The sequence below is a fragment of the Mytilus edulis genome, chromosome 4 (assembly GCF_963676685.1).
Source record: "Mytilus edulis chromosome 4, xbMytEdul2.2, whole genome shotgun sequence".
Taxonomy (NCBI): Eukaryota; Metazoa; Mollusca; class Bivalvia; order Mytilida; family Mytilidae; genus Mytilus; species Mytilus edulis.
Window position 1 is genome coordinate 11,213,608 of NC_092347.1, and position 20,975 is coordinate 11,234,582.

At 32.7% G+C, this 20,975-nt stretch overlaps 1 protein-coding gene across 1 annotated transcript in view; it reads left to right on the plus strand.

Moving 5' to 3' along the window:
* Positions 1–420: 420 nt before the first annotated feature.
* The window catches only part of LOC139518668 (BDNF/NT-3 growth factors receptor-like), a 79,219-nt gene continuing 58,664 nt past the window's right edge, over positions 421–20,975 (plus strand). Inside the window, exon 1 of the mRNA XM_071310142.1 lies at positions 421–641. Within this exon, the coding sequence (XP_071166243.1) occupies positions 421–641 (221 nt within the window). The remainder of the gene's footprint in view (positions 642–20,975) is intronic.

Genomic DNA, 20,975 nt, shown 5'->3' on the forward strand with positions numbered 1-20,975 from the left:
GAAAGTTTCTTTGAACTTTTGGATCTTGGATCAAATAGTCGGGAATACAAACCGCCCGCTGAATTATCGATCTATTTCTAATTGTATCAAAAGCATCATGTTCTGAATGTGTAATGAAATTGTATGAAGGAGCAGTATAACTATAGACGTGTGAAACTGTTAACCGTTTGGCGTTACATTGATATTGTGACCCTCTTACCATCTGCGACGACAATTCCAATAGTTTATATTACTGTCAGTGATCATTTCCGATACAACAGATTACCATATAGTCTTAATATGTCTGAGCTGTTCAAGATTGTTTTATTTACGTTTATTTGACAATCACATGGAAATAAACGGAAATGAAAGAGTTTTTCCAATGTAGATTCAGTTCATTGTTTTAGGATCGCTCAAACGTTTAAAAACTTTCTACTAACGATGTTTAGAACTGAATTGAAAGTTTTGTTAAGTTCAGTGATATTATTTTTATTTACGGACAGAGTTTTGTGTGAAAGTTCTACAGTTTGTGGGAAAATTTGCTCCTGTCGACCAATCCGCGAGTCTATAGGTGATATTATTGTTCAGTGCAGATTACCTAATGTATTACATGATATTCCAGATTTAGGAGATATAAAGAAAATGCTACGAGTTAAACAATTGTAAGTAATCGTTGTTGTTGTCAGATTAGATTAATGTTCATGTCTAATGTTACAAATGTAACGGTGGCACGGTAGTATTTCCTTGCCCATAGGGGATAATGATAGCCTTTTTAGAATTTTCACCCATTTCTAACACTGTGAAAATTCTACATTCAAAGTTAACCGAAGAACTTTCATTTTACTATTCAGAAATGAATTTGAATGTGTATCATGACCGTTTACTTTTTTTGCTATTTTTAAAAACCTAAGGTCACTAGTGCTTTTATGTCTTTTATCGTGCAGTGAATACAAAATTAAAAAAATCCCAAAAATTCATTTTCATCTGTATGTAAAATTATTTCATATTTTTTTACACTTGATTCATCCCTCAGTTTGGGAAAGTATTTCAGTTGATACTGTATTTTTTGTCCAATCACACTGTTTAGATACATTGACTTAGGTAGGGTACACAAAGAGCAACCTAAATTCTGGAATGCAAATACTACCATGCCACCTAAAGAATGATGCATTTTATATTTATTTGTAATATTTGTATTGTTGTTTGTTTTTTACAAATATTAAGCTATAATACAGAAATGTATTTTTTTGCTTCATTTTTGCTTCATTAGTTTATATTACAGATCATACATATACTAGTGATTTGAACTCGGATAATATTTTTTAACGATATGAGTAAAAAGTTCGTAAACATAGAGGTTTTAATATTCAGTTTTAAATGTTTTTATTTATGACTTTTAGAGGGGAAACAGTTATTCTTTATGAAGTGAGTGTGGAGACATATTTCTTCTCCGTTTGTGTTCTAAGATGTCTTCATGTAAACTAAGAGTATCAAACTAAAGTCTGACCTTTTACGGAATTAATTCCCTAAATAAAAATTTGACATGTGCATATAATATAACAGTGACCTGTTCATCTGATATAGACGAAAATATTTTTTAAGGTTAGCGCTGAAGATCTAAACCTAAGACCTGTAAGGTTAAGCTCTCGGGTTTACATCTTCAATCCTAGGTTGCAATGGAGTTTAGCTGTACGATGTACAGGATGTGTTTCTGAAAAAACCTACATCTTGTACACTGAAAAACCATCGTAGGTAAACTTTGACTGAGGAAATGCAACATAAGTTTATGCATAGTAACATAGTTATAAAGATTAAAAAAATTCAGACAAAGATTACTCGAAAAATATTATTGTAAAAAGTCATCGCAGCTTTTTTTTTCACACTACTATTCAACAATAAATTATTCATTAATTTTTTTAAAGATTTGATAATAATCAATTGTAAAGTTTATTTATTAATAAATTTTGTTACGACACTTATCATGATTATGCGTTCATTTAAGTTTATGGTTTATATATTTGGATATATACATTTAGCTACTAATTATAACTTTGTATTGCTGTTTTTAACCGGAAGTGTTTTCATCAACATTCCATTATTCCAATATGATTAAAGTAATTGTTTGTAAATCAGTCTGATAAGTGTTTCTCAAAATTATAAAGACCTTGTTTTCTCAGGTTATGATTTATGAATTGTTTAAAGTGTTACAGCTTAAAAAAATAATCAACTGTTGACTGCTTTTCGGCAATAATGAAAATGTATCAGTCAAACATTAAAAACTCGCCTTGCTATTGGAAACACTTCAGAATTGAATTATGTTTTGTAATTTAAGAAAACGCTTGTTTCATTCATGTAGCCTAAATTAATAGTTGTGTTATCTTAACTTTCCCCTACTTCGGATGACTTCTATGCCCGTGTGATTCATATTAAAACAGGTTTTCTGTTTTGTTGTGGCATATTTCAGCACCTTGCATGTACTTGATAGCAACATAGATTATATCGAATTAACTGATGCATGTTTATTCTGACATTTCAGATAATTATGGTACCTTGTTTGATAATTATGGGAATTGTTTTTGACACTTTATATCTTGGTGTTGAGTTTGTTCTGCATCGCAATTAAATACTTGCCACTATATGTTAAGAAACCAACAATCAGTCAACTGATATAGCCGACATAAACTGAAGACAAATTGTAAAAAAAAGAGAACTTCCATTTAAAGAATTACCTTATCGTAAATCTGATTATGTAAACAATTGAAAATTACTATTATCTAAAAGAAATGAGGAGTTATAGTATTTGCTAGCAAAGAACTACTTAATTCAAGTTTAATTCACGTTTTTATGAGTATTTATGATTTTGTACACAATTAACTCTTCTTGCGTGAAAGATCATCTTTATTTAAAAAAAGAAATTAATTAATGATGGAACAGTAAAAATGGAAAGTCGAGGAAAGATAGACGAACAAACAATTATTATGGTCTACAAACGCTACACAGACAACTAAAAGTTAAATATAATCTAAAAATGAGTGTGAACTGAGTCGGCCGGAAGAGTGTGTGAGTCCTGCTCCACTAGCCGCAAAAGCTAATAACGAGAAAATGTTTGATAGAGCAAATAAGTTAACTTTCATTTCCTAGTTTTTTTTAATTGAGTTATTCATAATACTATGTTGATATACTTGAAATAGATTATGTATAATTAATAAACTTCGAGTTCCAATTTGCTGAAGCTTGCTATAAATTGCGTTTCACATGAAAGATGATCATAAAATTGAGAATGGAAATGGGGAATGTGCCAAAGAGACAACAACCCGACCATAGAAGAACAGACAACAACAGAAGGTCACCAACAGGTCTTCAATGCAGCTAATTTCCAAATTGTACACTTTAAAATTAAAATAATACAAGACTAACAAAGACCAGAGGCTCAGATATGTATAATAATAACGTTTTTTTTACATTGCTAGAGGTATAAGGGGAGGGTTGAGATCTCAAAAACATGTTAAACCTACCGCAATGTTGCGCAATTTTGCGCCTGTCCCAAGTCAGGAGCCTCTGACCTTTGTTAGTCTTGTATGATTTTTAATTCTATTGTCTTGTGTATAATTCGGAGTTTAGTATGACGTCCATTATCACTGAACTAGTATACATATTTGTTTAGTGGTCAGCTGAAAGACGACTCCGTGTGCAGGATTTTCTCGCCGCATTGAAGACCCAGTGGTAGCTTTCGGCTGTTGTCTGCTCTATGGTCGGGTTGTTGTCTCTTTGACACATTCCCCATTTCCATTCTCAATTTCATAAAGCTAAATATATGATTAAATATAGAAAATACATGGCAAAATCCGTATCGCATGCTATCACCACGAGAAACCAATATCAGTCCCGAGGGCCGATATTGGTCGAGTGGTGAGACAGCATCGCGGATTTTGCCATGCATTGATCTGTTTATCATATATTTTAACAAAATCAGATTCAAATGAAAGGTAGGGAACACTCATTTGATTCAGAGGTGGGGTTCTGGCTGATGTTCGAAATAAATCTTCTTACCCCCATTTAGATAAAAAAAAAAAACAAAAAAAAAACCAGATGATCTTGTCTTATCACAGATGAAAAAACTATATCTTGTGTAATGTCTATGCTTTGAAAGACAGCAAAACTCACATTTATTGCATGTATTTTCGATTTGAAATCCTTCGAGTCTCGCTTAGAAATATTAGAATCACACATTCTGATGGAGACGGGTTCGAAGAAAACAATCTTGAATGGTCAACAATAACACAACGCCGCTAATTATTTAACATAACAACTAATTTCAGCAGTAAAAATAAATAACAAAACAGTGTCCGATTTTTAAAGAAAGGTGTACGATTTGTCCTACGCTTCAGAACTTTGAACTGAACTTTACATTCACTGAACATGCTGAAATTGACATTTTTTTCATGGTTGATTATGTACACATTTAAGTTTGAAGTTAATTCTGCTGGTCATGTTTGTCTGTCAGCAGAAAATGGGTTTAATTCATATTGCTCAGTAAACATATAAATTAGTAAGAGAGAAATATTAGAAAGGGAATTGTAGCAAGTCTAGGAACAATGTCGAGACGTTCCAAAAAGGGTGCAATACGGGTTTAGCTATGCGATACAGCTTAGATGATACAGACTGGATTAATGAACCTTAAAAAGTTTATTAGATATACATAATTTATGTATTTAGTACTGGATATATGATAAAACGCATTACTGTGATTGGTCTTACTAAATATTCAGAACAAAATGGTATCTATAATTTAAAGTAAAGTTTGTGATAATGTAAGTTAGGTAAACTTCTTTAGAATATTTTCATTTTCTTTTTTTCCAATGGCATTATGAGTTTGAATATCCTTTGGTACATTTCGCGTATCTAGCAAACCGTACAAGTTTTCAAATGTACACAGTTAAAAAAACAACGCTTTCTAAAAATGAAATGAGTGATGATGGTAAGATTAAAATTCAGTGCACATATAGATTCCACAGAAATACAGAAACAATGATGAAAAGCAATAGTAGAAGTAAAGACTTAGTAGAGTGAATGTATGTCTCAAGTGTTGTCTTCATTTGCCGTCAGATAGACAACAAATGGAAATCCATTAATTTTCTGATATTGTCATTATATGTCTAAAAATGACATCAAAGATTAGTAATGACCTTATCAGGTAAATCATCAATGATATAATGGTACCTATTGATTAATCTTATATAATATATGTAGGACTCTAAAGTGCGATGGGGACGCTAAAGAACGATTGTCACGCTTAAGCTGCGATTATCTACGCTAAAGTGCGATGCTTCCATACGCTAAAGTCCGATGGTCCGGGAAAATATAGACGTTAGAAACGCAGTTGGATTATGACGTTAACAGTCCTTTATACAAACCAAAATGTACATGCCGTAAGAAAAATTAAGAATATTTCATCAACATCTTTTTTAAACAAAATGTCTATGACATTATTTCAAACCTAACTGTGATTTGTCGGCTGAAGCAAATGCGTTTTATTTTTTTTGTCCTGAGAGAAGGATCTGTGTCGTATTTTGTCACACTTAATTAACTTTTTTAGCAATTATTACGTGGTTGGTATTCTTCGCACTTTAGCGTGACACACCATCGTACTTTAGCGTGACACACCATCGTACTTTAGCGTAGACCATCGCACTTTAGCGTGACACACCATCGTACTTTAGCGTAGACCATCGCACTTTAGCGTGACCATCGCACTTTAGAGTACCATCGCACTTTAGAGTCCTACATATATATATAGAACAAGTTTTTACATTTGTCATTCATTTAAGATATAAAAAAAAGACGGATGGTTTGAGGTTGTTGGGATGGAGGAAGATTATTTTCGACAAGAAATGTTTAATACATATTCTGAGATTATTTTTTTCTGTTGTGTGTAAGTCCTTATTGTTCGTAGAATTCAAACGCTGATGTGGTCAGTTCACGTTATTGTTCAATATATTTGTTTAATTTTTTCCTGGTATACTATAACTTATTAACTTTTAAGCCCAAATCCTGGTGCGGGATTGTCTTACTGAAGACCCATTGTTGGCCTTGAGCAGGATTGTCTTACTGAAGACCCATTGTTGGCCTTGAGCGGGATTGTCTTACTGAAGACCCATTGTTAGCCTTGAGCGGTTTTCTGGTGGTTTCGAGGTGTTGTCGCTGGACGTATTCCCCGTTTCCATTCTAAGCTTTGTTTTGAATTTCATACATTATCTTAATTTGTTTTTATTGTAGTTACTAGGGTTGATGATTTTGGTTTTAACTTTGTTGCAGCTTTTTTATGCCTCACCTAAGGGCATTATGATTTTCAATCTGTGCGTCTGTTCGTTCGTCCGTCCATCTGTCCCGCATCATGCAGGCAAATGTTTTTGGTCAAGGTAGTTTTTAGTGCAGTTAAATTCCAATCAACTTGAAACTTAGTACACATGTTCCCTTTGTATATTCTTTCTAATTTTAATGCCAAATTAGACTTCTGACCCCAATTAAAAGCTCTGCTGAATATAGAAAATAATAGTGTGATTCAAATGAGGAAACAAATTGTGTTAAACAAAAATATATCATTATGTCAAAAAAGAAATGACTGAATTAATGAACTTAAAATGTAAACGAGGCGTTGTAGATGATATTTTGTTCTATTATATTTCCTGTAAACACGTCGTAAACATCTCATTATCGAACTTATCAATACTAACACATACTTCGGGATCTATCCGCAGTAATTAAATTGATAAAATACAAGTACAGCTAGTAACAACAGAAAAAAAAATGGTTTTACGAAAACTTGAAAATTATTTGCTTTCGACAAGTTTTGTAGAATACAATTTTGAGTTTTGTCTTGATGTTTAATACGTTCACCAGCTTTATGGTTCATTCTGCTATGTCAGGATTTGATTTAATATTGTAAAGCCAAGCAATCAAATTGCTAATTTGCGCTACCATTTCTTCTGTTAATTCTGAAGTTTTTGGAAAAGAGGCTGTATGACGAAGATGTAAAGAGTTATTTAAAATATGGTAAACTGTAACAGGTCCCTTTTCGCAAATTTCACCAACCGAATCAGACTTATAATTACCGGGTTTGTACTAACATAATTAACACAACAGGTTTCCGATGCGGAGCGGGATCTGCTTACCCGTTTGGAGCACCTGTGATCATCTACAGTTTTTTTTTAGCCATGGCGTTGTCAGCTTATTTTCGAGTTTGAATGTCCCTCTAGCATAATTCGCCTCTGTTTCACTGACTAATCAAATGAAATCAAAGCCATTTTTGTTTGTTTGGTTGTATTGCTGCTGGTAACTATCTCAAAGGGGTTTGAAATGCATCTGTTTTAAATGTATCTATAATACTAAAATTACGAGGTCCAATTTGTCAGCCGTCATCGGGTAAAAACGACAAATCAAAGAATTCAACTCTATATATAACTTATATAGGACAATGGTGTAGATTAAAAATTACACCACTCCAGACCCTTTTGTTTTCCACATAATTAATATTGCCAATAATTAACAAGTTTCGGGTCTAATCCGATACCGATACAAATAGTATATTCACCTGTTAGCTATTACCTTATCTGTACGTTCCGCATTTGACAGGCGCACCACCAAACGGTGTATTTAGGATTTTGCTATATACACGGGTCATAATCAAAGGGCTGACACTACTACATTCAATCATTGTCAAATTGTTCCCCATTGTAGCTTTATTCAGCAATCAGCAAGACTTTCTAAGATAACTAATATAGGACAATGCTGTTTATTAAAAAATACCCCATTCCTGGATAGCCTGGACCTTTTGTTTTCAAAATAATTAATATTTCCAATAATTGATAAGTTCCAGGTCGACGGGTTCAAACAGAAAGATTTGAAAGCAGAGAAAACTGTGTATCATTTTAAAACTTTTACATTTCATCTTTCAGCCTTCAAGTTCAAATAGTTAACCCCCGAGTACTATAGCGAAGAAAGATTTAATAATAACTTTTGCTTTGTTGATAATATAACAATTTTCTAGTAAAATATGTACATTTTGACCTTTTGGTATTACGATAAGGTAACGGCACCCACTCGTAACATTAAAATCTTATTACATTCGATAATCTTACCGATTATTTCTAATCCTTTATTATTCCATTCGCGAACAACTATTTTTAATACATCTTTGTACTGTATAATATACAGGCAATGATTTTATAATTGAAATCAGCTCAAGTTTTTATTTCTTTCTTTTTATAATTTGGGGTTGGGAAGGGGTCAACGAAATTTTTATTTTATATCAAGAAATAAATTGTTTCAGAAAGGTAGAAGAATAACAAGTGTTGTTCCTTTAAAAATGGAGAGGAAAAGGGGAATGGATTGTTTTTGGTCGAAGTTGAATATGTTTGTCCTGAAAAAAAAATCCATCAAAATGGAAATTTTATATTCGTTTTCAGAAAGTAAACAGAATAGTTACTGTAGATACCGATTTTTTAGCTCACCTGGCCCAAAGGGCCAAGTGAGCTTTTCCCATCACTTGGCGTCCGTCGTCCGTCGTCGTCGTCGTCCGTCGTCGTCGTCCGTCGTCGTTAACTTTTACAAAAATCTTCTCCTCTGAAACTATTGGGCCAAATTAAACCAAACTTGGCCACAATCATCATTGGGGATCTAGTTTAAAAAATGTGTGGCGTGACCCGGCCAATCAACAAAGATGGCCGTCATGGCTAAAAATAGAACATAGGGGTAAAATGCAGTTTTTGGCTTATAACTCAAAAACCAAAGCATTTAGAGCAAATCTGACATTGCTTAAATTGTTTATTATGTCAACATCTATCTGCCCTGAAATTTTCAGATGAATCAGATAACACGTTAATGGGTTGCTGCCCCTGAATTGGTAATTTTAAGTAAATTTTTCTGTTTTTGGTTATTATCTTGAATATTATTATAGATAGAGATAAACTGTAAACAGCAATAATGTTCAGCAAAGTAAGATTTACAAATAAGTAAGCACGACCGAAATGGTCAGTGGACCCCTCTAGGAGTTATTGCCCTTTATAGTCAATTTTTAACAATTTTTCGTAAATTTTAGTTATCTTTTACAAAAATCTTCTCCTCTGAAACTACTGGGCCAAATTAATCCAAACTTGGCCACAATCATCTTTGGGGTATCTTATTTAAAAATGTGTCCGGTGACCTGGCCATCTAACCAAAATGGATGCCACGGCTAAAAATAGAACATAGGGGTAAAATTCAGTTTTTGGCTTATAACTCAAAAACCAAAGCATTTAGAGCAAATCTGACAGAATTAAATTTTTTATCAGGTCAAGATCTATCTGCCCTGATATTTTCACATGGTTCGGACAACCCGTTGATAGGTTACTGCCCTGAATTGGTAATTTTAAGGAAATTTTGCCGTGTTTTGTTATTATTTTGAATATTATTATAGATACTATTAAACGAGAAGACCTCATTTTGGGTGTCGCTTCTCTTCCTTCCACAATAAATCAATCATCATGCCTCTGTGTCTTATAGGTAACATGCATAGTCGCATTTGTCATCCATTCTTATGATTATTCAGATTGAGTTATTTTGGGAGAAAAACGACAAAAAAGGAGTTCGGATATGATTCCGTCATCGGACTGACTTTTAGTCATAGATAAGACTTCCGGTTTTAAAGATGCACAAATACAACCAATCGTATGATAGATGACAAAAATGAAGAATAAATAAGCCAATCAGAGCGTTCTCCATATCATGGTGTTTAGATCGCAAGAACCACAACTATTATACCTCCTTATAGAGGACAATTATTTTTCGCGTTTATCTACATGTAAACTACGATGAAACTACTTTAATATATAGAGACAAGCTGTATATGCCCGCGATTTCGCGGGTGTGTTCTAGTTATTATAGATAGAGATAAACTGTAAACAGCAATAACGTTCAGAAAAATAAGATCTTCAAATAAGTTTTACATGACCAAAATAGTCAATTGATACCTTAAGGAGTTATTGTTTTTTATAGTTAATTTTTAACATTTTTCATAAATTTTTGTAAATTAGAAAATATTTTCCACTGTATAAATTACTGGGCCAAGTTCATTATTGATAGAGATAATTGTAGTAACAAGAATGTTCAGTAAAGTAAGATCTACAAACACATCACCATCACCAAAACACAATTATGTCATGAGTTTATCTGTGTCCATTGTTTAATTTGCACATAGACTAAGGTGAGCGACACAGCCTCTTGAGAGCCTCTAGTTTCGTTTCCTTGTAACTTAACAAAGTATGGTAAAATTTGGTATGTATTTGAAGTATTATATAGTATGATAGGGTATCAGTCTTGTGTTACGTTCCATGTCAAAACATGGATTAAACAAGAAAAGTAAAAAAAAATCTTAATGTTGTTCTGGAATAAACGAATTTGGTTTGTTTAAATTTTATATTAAATTGAAACATCTATTTAGATTTTAACAAAAATGTTGCTTCTTTTTTTATTGATATCTAACCAGGAAATTGGAAGGATATCATGTTTAATACATGTAATAGTGGCACTAACTAGTAAAAACAACAAACAGGAGTTTAAAAAAAAGTCGTTTAAACTTCAGAGTAAAGCGTTTTAGTCGTCATGGCATGAAGCAATGGCTCCCCATTAAAACACAATTTCACGTTACTACATACATGATATGTATATGGAATAATTGTTTTAATAGTATCTTATTCTTGAAAAAATCAAAGACTCACTGTTTTTCAGGTAAGCATAATTATGTTAAAAAATACAATAAAAATGATAGGTCACCGCGTATATGACATATTTTGTATGTACTATACAGGAAAAAGGATCATTCATATGTGATTAAATGCTAAACTAAATCACAATCTAATTAAAAACCGATCTCTCATCGCTCCTGTTTCTGATATGTCGCGTGGGAGATCTAACGAAACCCGCTTTGAGGTCACATGTGAGTGACCTCGTAGGTGTGTCTTTTTCGACCAATGAAATTGAGTCTTCCACGATCTTGGAAGTTTAACGTAAGGCAAAGGGATGTAACTCATTTTATTTACGACGAAATCGTCAGTCATAATAATTCATAAACTTTTTTGATTGGCTTATTAATAGGTCGTCAACTCATTTGCATATCTTAATAAATTCATGACTTTTAGTTCACTCACATGTGACCTCAAAGCCGGTTTCGTTAGATCTCCCACGCGACATATCAGAAACAGGAGCGATGAGAGATCGGTTTTTAATTAGATTGACTAAATCATAGAGTAGAAAAATAAAATACGAGAACATATTAGATTTTATCAATTGCTTTGAGAGTATCAAAAGAAAAGATAGGGTCACCGTACTTTTTTTAGGCTAAAAATAAAAATTGCAAAATTCCATGTAGATTCCTTCAGAAAATGTACCATTTCAGAGTTACCTCCCCTTAAAATGCCAATTTAAAAACATTAAAAAAACAAGATATAATAATCTTTACTTGTACACATATTAATATGTATAAGTTATGCTTTTATAAATTTGTTCTTTTAAATGAAAATTCACATCAGTTATCTGCATTCCTGCATCAAAGTCTGCTAACTTGATTGAAAAGCAGGACCTTGGATTCTTTGTTTTTTACAATCCAAGACGACGAAAGACACCCATATCACACGTATTCAATACTCTACAACGATCCGCTACTCGTAATTCTAGAAAAAAGTCTCTATACCTAACCTCATATTTTTGTAATAACCTTCCGATAAACAGGAGAATTATAATCCGCCTCAATACCCTACAAAACTTAGCCAAAAAATAAGAATGATTATATTAATCTAATTACATCGCTATTCAGTCAACGATCTTTTAAAGAACATATTGAATGTTATCTATGATTTTTTAAGAGAATTATTTGATTTATATGTCTTACAAACTATATATATCATTTGATAATTTTTAATATTGCCGCAAAACAGATTTCCAAATTGTTTCAAATTTACATGTGGCATTATACGGTTTGTCTAGAAGTAAGACGAAAAATTTAATATAGAATAAGAAGCTGTGATATAATTGTTTATACTCTCTATGCAACGTGTAGCTAAACATATCTTAAGGCTCAGCACGAACCTAAATATAGAGTACGGTATATACGCAGACAATGCAATGGTCAAATCCAATTTCCAGACACGATATAGGAACATTGAGAACTTGGCAGGATTTAACTTATTAAATAAATGTAATCAAAGATTACTACCAAATAAATACCACATTTTTGAAATGTGAAAGGTTTATAGACAACAATATAAACTTCCGAGTAAACAAGAGCTTGTTATCTTATTACTAATAGAAATAAATTCAGGAAAAAAACAATCCTTTTATATAAAAAACAAAATAGCAGGAACGCGTAAAACAATATTTAGTAGTGCTGTATCTATTAATTTACTAAGTTGCTAAAATGAACACTAGTAACTGTACATACATGTAACACGAGGAATTAAATAGTATGTCATTATACTTTCACTACTCAACGACAGCAGATTCCATACAATAACGACAGAAACAGCTCAAGAAAACACGATATGTGCAATGCCAAAAGAACATTTCGTGAAAAATTTCAAAATAAAAAATAAAGAAACTGTATAGTCATTTTCATACTATGATAGAGATAGTTGAAATTAAAATGAATTCCAACACTTATATTAGGACACAATTACGGCAACTAATGTTTACCTATAAAAAAGAAGATAAGGTATGATTGCCAATGAGACAACTGTCAACAAGAGACCAAAATGACATAGACATAAACAACTACATTGTATAGGTCACCGTACGGCCTTCAACAATGAACAAAGCCCATACCGCATAGTCAGCTATAAAAGGCTAACGGCCTTATTTATATAAAAAAAATGAACGAAAAATAAATATGTAACACATAAACAAACGACAACCACTGAATTACCTAAAATTCTTAAATATATAATACAGAATTTGTTTCACAGTTGGCATGATAAATATTCTCTGTATCTCGCTTGTAAAATATATTATAATAAAGAAATACCGGATCATTAAAATCTAACTTAAGGTGCAGAAAAAATGGTACCTTTAATATTAATATTACTACCATTGGGTTGATGCTCTGATGGTTGACTGATAGTCCCCGAGGATATACCATCCAAGTAGCCAGGACATAGGTACAGAAAAATTGGTACCGTTTATGATATTGAGGCTACAAAATAGGGAGATCTGGTATGATTGATTTCTTGATTATCAACATGTCTGTTAACTTTGGGTGACGTTTTTCTCCCTCAAAAGACAATAGGTATTCCTATTAGAACTAAGGGTACTCCCCTTCTTGTAAACGTGTTCCTTTATGCGTACAATTTCAAGACTGAACTAGAAATTTGTTATTTTAAAATCTTACGACAAATGGGATGCTTTTAAATTTTCAATTGCAGAGTTATTGATTTTTATAAGCAACATTCCAACAGTGCTTATATATGTAGTACATACATGTACCTCCCTTTGGAAACGATATGACTAAGTATGGTTTTTCTTATTGGCTTGGTTGTTGAGTTAGCTTACGATGACGATATTTGTCAGGTTAAAGGTTTAACATAGGACTGCTACGTCGTTCGGGTTAAGCAGGGTCACTCGGGCTGTGCAGATTAAATGACATATACCGACTTGCTTGGTCAATAATTATAACTTATCGTGGTTTGGTTGACTGTGAATATGTTCCATTTGTCGTGCCCATAATCCTGTCATCTGTATTTTAAATCACGAAATATTTAGGAGTACTCTGATAATTATTAATTTTTTTGAATTGTTGTGTGATTTTACAAACGAAAAATTAAAAACAATGGACCATATTATTTGAACCAGATTCAAAATAAAAGAGCATTTTATATCTTCATCCACGACATTCAATAAATAAATGAATTAAAATTTTGATCGAAGAGTGTTTAGTGAGTTAAGATTTTGCTTAGCACTCAATGCATAGAAAATCAATAAAGGAATCAGATTCAGTTCTGCAATTTAACATATATTAAAAAAAAAATAGTAAAACATCTAAAAACCAATAGAACCATTCGAACACGTGGCAAAAACCTTTAATAATATGTGCACTTGAAATTTCAAATCAGTTATATAAATTCTGCTTGTTGCTTTGGGTAATTTTTTTTTTTGTGGTAAACGAGACAATCTCGGTCACGAAATATCATTTTTCTAGTGCATTTAACTGCGTTGTTTTATTTATGTATTTGTCCTCAAACATATTAACCTGAATTGCAATATTGATCAAATTCATAAGAAGTAAACCATTTGATAAATGTGTAATTTATATTCTATTCATTTATGAAGACTTGTGAGTGTAAAATGAATAAAAGCCATGGTAGAATGCACAATTATAAATCACAATCAACTCAAATTGATGAAGTGACAATGTTTTGCACATAAAACGTCTCCTTCCTTGATTTCTGAAACGACTTTTAGCTGACTCAGTATGACCTCAAGACGATATTTTCACATCATTCGTGTTTGAGGGGATTATACCATAAAAGTTATGTGTTCGCACAATTTAATTTATTTTCATACAATTTGTGTCCCATAACAAATTGGGTTGGTGAAATGCTACTGAGCTATTATATCATTTGTTTTTTTAAGTGAATCCCTAAAAACGGGTACCTTCCTTGAAATGTTGTTATATTTAGTATTGTAGCTAGTAGTTTAGAACATGAACCCATATCCCAGCCTATTTTTGCCGATAGATAAGCAGTGTATTAGTACATGTTGTACCAATCTGATAGTTATGTGATCGAATTCACATCTTAAATCTCACCTTTTTTTAAATTTTCGATAGATAAGCAGCGTCTTTGCTCCAATCTGATAGTTTTGTGATAGAATTCACATCTTAAATCTCACCTTTTTTATTTTCGATATATAATGTAAGCAGCGCTGCGTCTTTGTACCAATCTGATAGTTTTGTGATGGAATTCATATTCCATATCAAATCTTTTTTCCTGTCGGTAATTGAGCAGCTTCTCTGTACTGTCCTGATATTTAAATGTGTTATCTCATAACATCAAACCTTTTCCCAACCTTTTTCTTGTTGAAATTTTGTCATCGTGTTTTAACTGTTATGATATTCACAACAATCACAACGTCGTGAAAACGAGTTCACTAAGTCATAATAACGAGTTATTTAGTCGTGATAAATAGGATAATAATGTTCTATCTAAATCAACTATCCATAGTTGTCAAATACTTTTTTGAAAGGACAAGGTACGATTTCGGCTCTTTAATCGAATACGGTTCACTAGTTATATTGTTCGTAGCATCTTGCACATCTAAGTGTCCAAATTTGAAATTGTATATTTTTATTAAATTATATTTGTTGATTTTGCTTTTTTAAGACGGCCATCTTAGGAAAAGCCGCCTTATTGATATTTCAAGGAGGGTTTATAATTTTTATTTATCCAAACACCATGCACTTCTGTCATGCCATATTTATGAAGGTATTATAAAAATTATGTTGACTTTGATATTTTATGACGGTCATCTTGAAGAAAAACGCCAAAGTGAAATTTCAAGGCTATAAGTAATATTGTTATAAACATCCACAACTACTACCTGTATCCATGCCAACATCATGCTTTTATCATCAAAACCACAATATTTTAACCGATCTGCTAACTCGAATAATTCTGCGCCCTCTAGCGGCCTATAGCCTATCAATGTAGCAATCGGAGATTAGACGGAGATCAGCGGAATATAACGACTGACATTATTCGGGTTACCGATCTGCAGGACTAAATAGCCGTTAATTATAAAATGCTAAGCTATAGCACATGTAAATGCTTTTAGTTTTAAACTATTGTATTTTTAGCTCACCTGGCCCAAAGGGCCAAGTGAGCTTTTCCCATCACTTGGCGTCCGTCGTCCGTCGTCTATCGTCCGTCGTCGTCCGGCGTCGTTAACTTTTACAAAAATCTTCTCCTCTGAAACTACTCGGCCAAATTACACCAAACTTGGCCAAAATCATCATTGGGGTATATAGTTTAAAAAATGTGTCCGGTGACCATCCAAGATGGCCGCCATGGCTAAAAATAGAACATAGGGGTAAATTGCAGTTTTTGGCTTATAACTCAAAAAACCAAAGCATTTAGAGCAAATCTGACAAGGGGTAAACTTGTGTAACAGGTCAAGATCTATCTGCCCTGAAATTTTCAGATAAATCGGATAACCTGTTGTTGGGTTGCTGCCCCTGAATTAGTAATTTTAAGGAAATTTTGCTGTTTTTGGTTATTATCTTGAATATTATTATAGATAGAGATAAACTGTAAACAGCAATAATGTTCAGCAGTAATATTTACAAATAAGTCAACATGACCGAAATGGTCAGTTGACCCCTTTAGGAGTTATTGCCCTTTATAGTCAATTTTTAACCATTTTTCGTAAATCTTAGTAATCTTTTACAAAAATCTTCTCCTCTGAAACTGCTTGGCCAAATCAATCCAATCTTGGCCACAACCATCTTTGGGGTATGTAGTTTGAAAAATGTGTCCAGTGACCCAGCCATCCAATCAAGATGGCCGCCATGGCTAAAAATAGAACCTTGGGTAAAATGCAGTTTTTGGCTTATAACTCAAAAACCAAAGCATTTAGAGTAAATCTGACATGAGGTTAATTTGTTTATCAGGTCAAGATCTACCTGCCCTAAAATTTTCAGATGAATTGGACAACCTGGTTTTGGGTTGCTGCCCCAGAATAAGTAATTTTAATGAAATTTTGCTGTTTTTGGTTATTATCTTGAATATTATTATAGATAGAGATAAACTGTAAACAGCAATAATGTTCAGCAAAAACAGATTTACAAATAAGTCAACATGACCGAAATGGTCAGTTGACCCCTTTAGGAGTTATTGCCCTTAATAGTCAATTTTTAACCATTTTTCGTAAATCTTAGTAATCTCTTACATCTTCTCCTCTGAAACTACTTGGCCAAATTACACCAAACTTGGCCAAAATCATCATTGGGGTATCTTGTTTAAAAAATGTGTCCGGTGACCCGGCCAACCATTCAAGATGGCCGCCATGGCTAAAAATAGAACATAGGGGTAAAATGCAGTTTTGGGCTTATAACTCAAAAACCAAAGCATATCTGCCTTGAAATTTTCAGATAAATCGGATAACCTGTTGTTGGGTTGCTGCCCCTGAATTAGTAATTTTAAGGAAATTTTGCTGTTTTTGGTTATTATCTTGAATATTGTTATAGATAGAGATAACTTGTAAACAGCAATAATGTTCAGCTAAATAAGATCTAGAAATAAGTCAACATGACCAAAATCGTCAGTTGACCCCTTAAGGAGTTGTTGCCCATTTTATTCAATTTTTAACAATTTTCACTAATTTGGTAAATTTTTGTAAATTTTTACAAAATATTTTTCACTGTATCTAAAGGTCCAAGTTTATTATAGATAGAGAAAATTCTAAGTACCAAGAATGTTCAGTAAAGTAAGATCTACAAACACATCACTATCAGCAAAACACAATTTTGTAATGAATCCATCTGTGTCCTTTGTTTAATATGCACATAGACCAAGGTGAGCGACACAGGCTCTTTAGAGCCTCTAGTTTCCATATAGTAAACTCAGTCCTTGTGTACTAGTATCTTCATTTGTAGAGGTTTTAGCAGGTTTATATATAATATGTCTTAAAAGGGGCGTAAGCTTGGGTACAAACAATTTAAAAAGGCAGTACGTTTGGCCAAATGTAATTTGCTAAAATAAGCTCAAAAATATTGCTGATGTATTATCGACTTTTTTTTCAACCTCATTTAAATTCATATCCATGCGACCTTAATTTGACCTTTAAACTGTTAAAGTTAGCTGAAGTTGGGTTACGCATGTTCTAGCAACGTAGAAAAGAGTGTCACCCGAAAGAACCATTTCGTTGATTGATTTAGCCCACATACAGCCATTCTTATACAGATAAAATGATGATTGACTAGTCTCAATTTTGTTAATCTATGACATCAAACCAAACAGATCTATTTATTCTACATCCATGTCATATGACCATGATGACCATCGACATCCTTTGGTTTCTTAGTTTGCGTTATAATAATAAGTCTAAAATACACACGAAATTCTGATATATTTTAACAAGTCCGTGTATTGTTAATTGTTTTTCTTGGACATTTAGTTTCTCGGATATACATTTAAGAAAGATATAATTTAAATTTGAACATTTGAGTCAAATCGATGACCATGAATATGACAGATATTTGCCTATTTTAGGGGCCTAAAAAAAGATCTTTTAAATAGTTCATTACTTTAGTGTTGTGAACATTTCGCTATAACAAATTGCAATAGATTATCCTTGAAAGTATGGTTTTTTGGTCATTAATCTTTATTAGCTAGTTAGCCTATTTAATTGAAATTGGTGAACTTTTAAGATGTTATTACGGGAAAATATATTCACGTGGGCAAAATTAAAAAATATTCTAATAAAAACCTTATAAATATTCAATTTTCTTTAATCCTTTTTATCACTGATGTACTCAAATATACAACCTCTTGATACTTTTCATGCTAATTGTCGATTTTTCATTCTAGATGAAAAGCAGTATTAAGTATTAACAAGGTATTATAGCGAAAATCGTGATTATTTCTCCCACTCAGTGTTACACATTTGTATTTATGTTCTTTTAATAGTCTGTTACAGTAAACAAGTCGGGCATTGACATAACTTGTTATATAAGAGATGTATAGAGTAAATATACATATGCCAGCAACCCAAAAAATTACTAAAGATCAACAAAAAAATACATTTAGATTTCAATAATAGTATTATTGATCCCATTTGTTAAGTTTAAACATATACTGCAATTGAGTTGTTCAGGAATCAGCCTTCTAATCAATCTTTTGCAGTTGCCCTAAAAACCACCATCTACAAATAGGGTCCATGTTGCTTTTCATTGTTTAGATAACAACTTGCAGAAAAAATATATCACCATATTTAAACAAGGGATAATAAAATGTCCACTGAATTTGTTTGAGTATTTATCTTAAAGATATATAAGAACGACACCGTTGACAAAAACCAACATTATGTTGGAAGTAAAGCTAGTATGAAAGATCTTAATTATTGATATATAAAGCATGCCTTCTTTCACGCTATTATCGGTCATTGAACTTCGGAGTAGATTGCACATATCAACAACATGAATTACATGTATTCAGACAAAAAACAATTTTATGCAATACCAAGAGTGAATGAATAAATATACGAATTTTTTTCTTTCTATAAAGTCGGACATAAATCAAGCAGTTATAGAGTATGTTGAACTTGTTCTTAAAAAATATTCCCAGTCATAAATATAACGACATGACTCATTATACATGTAACTCAGACTCCGAGTAAATACTAATAAGTTTTTTCATAAAAACTGCACTCAGTTCATATAACAATAAGGAGATGTCGTATGAATGCCAATGACACATCTATCCGATAGAGACAGTAGGAGATGGATGTAGACAACCACGGCCTTTACCGACGCGCTAAGTGAATGCTATCAATTTAAAGAATGATTGCAAGTTCTAGACGCTCTCTCTATCTTCTGAAGGTAAAACCTTTTCTTGCATATATTCAAACGTCGATCTTGTACTTCAGAAATGTATAAAAACAGCAGAGTCAGCCAGATTACAATAAAGTACAAAGTTAAAGTGCGTATAAGGATATTGAACTCACAAATAAAAAGTATCAAGCGGTATTATTTACCATATTATTATGTTATGCATTGAAAATGTCACTGATTTCTTGTGTTTCAAATGTTTACAAACGAAGTATTGAGTAACGATAATTAAATCATTTTTAACAAGAAAACATTGTTTCCTATGTCAGCATATTAATGTCATTATGGATTTTGAAGACTACAAAGAAAGATTCTTGAAAAATGTTTCCAGTCGATAAATTGTTAGTCTTTACAGAATACTAGGAAAGATTTCATAATTGTGCAATCGTTGAACATATAATTACATGTCCATTGGCTGATCCAAAAGGGGGGAGGGGTCCGGGGGTTAGAACCACCCTTTTTTTTGCCGACCAATGCATTTGAATGGGGAAATATAAGTGGACCCCGCTTTTTTTCCTGGGTTGGGACCCCCCTTTTTAAAATGGCTGGATCCGCCCCTGATGTCAATGTTTCAAGACTGTAGCTTAAACACCCAATATTTATACTGACTCCAAAGACGTTTATAAATAGAAATTATGTGTCGTCTGGTAAAGACTTATTTTTTTAAGTATGTTATAGTTTCAAATTGTATACAATACAACTTTTTCTTTACCTTGAATGTGACCTACTGATAAATTAAACGCGAGCCACATGGGGAACAGGATCTACTTACCCCTATCGATGAGCCTGAGATCACCCCGGATAATGGTGGGAATTCGTGTGGCTCAGTCTTACGTTTCTAAGTCATGTTCTGTATATTGCTGGTTGTTTTTTGTCATTTACTATTTTTAAGATGTCCTGTACCAAGTTAGGAAAATGGCAGTTGTTACCTTAAAGTTCGTTTCTGTGTGTGTTACATTGTAGTTTTGTTTTTTGTTGCACTTAAGTGTATCTGTAGTTTCGTTGTTTTCCTCTCATAGGTGATGTGTTTGTAACCCGGATTTGTTTTCTCTCAATCGAATTATATACTGTTGCCTTTATTTAGTCATGATGTCTTCTATGTCTTCTCGTATTTGACACATGGGTTGGAACACCCCTTTTGGCATCCTCTCCTTCTCTTTGGTGATATAATGCATCTGGGCGTGCGTCTCGTATCAAATTACTGTAACTAAATTTTGTTTCATGAAGTTTACACAGTTACCCATTGAGTACTTAGTGGTCACATCAGCTTGAAACTTCGTACACGTACTTGATGTGAACTTTTATAATTTATAATGCCAATTATGGATTTGTCCAAGATTTCTGCTATCATTTGGCATGTTACATGTAA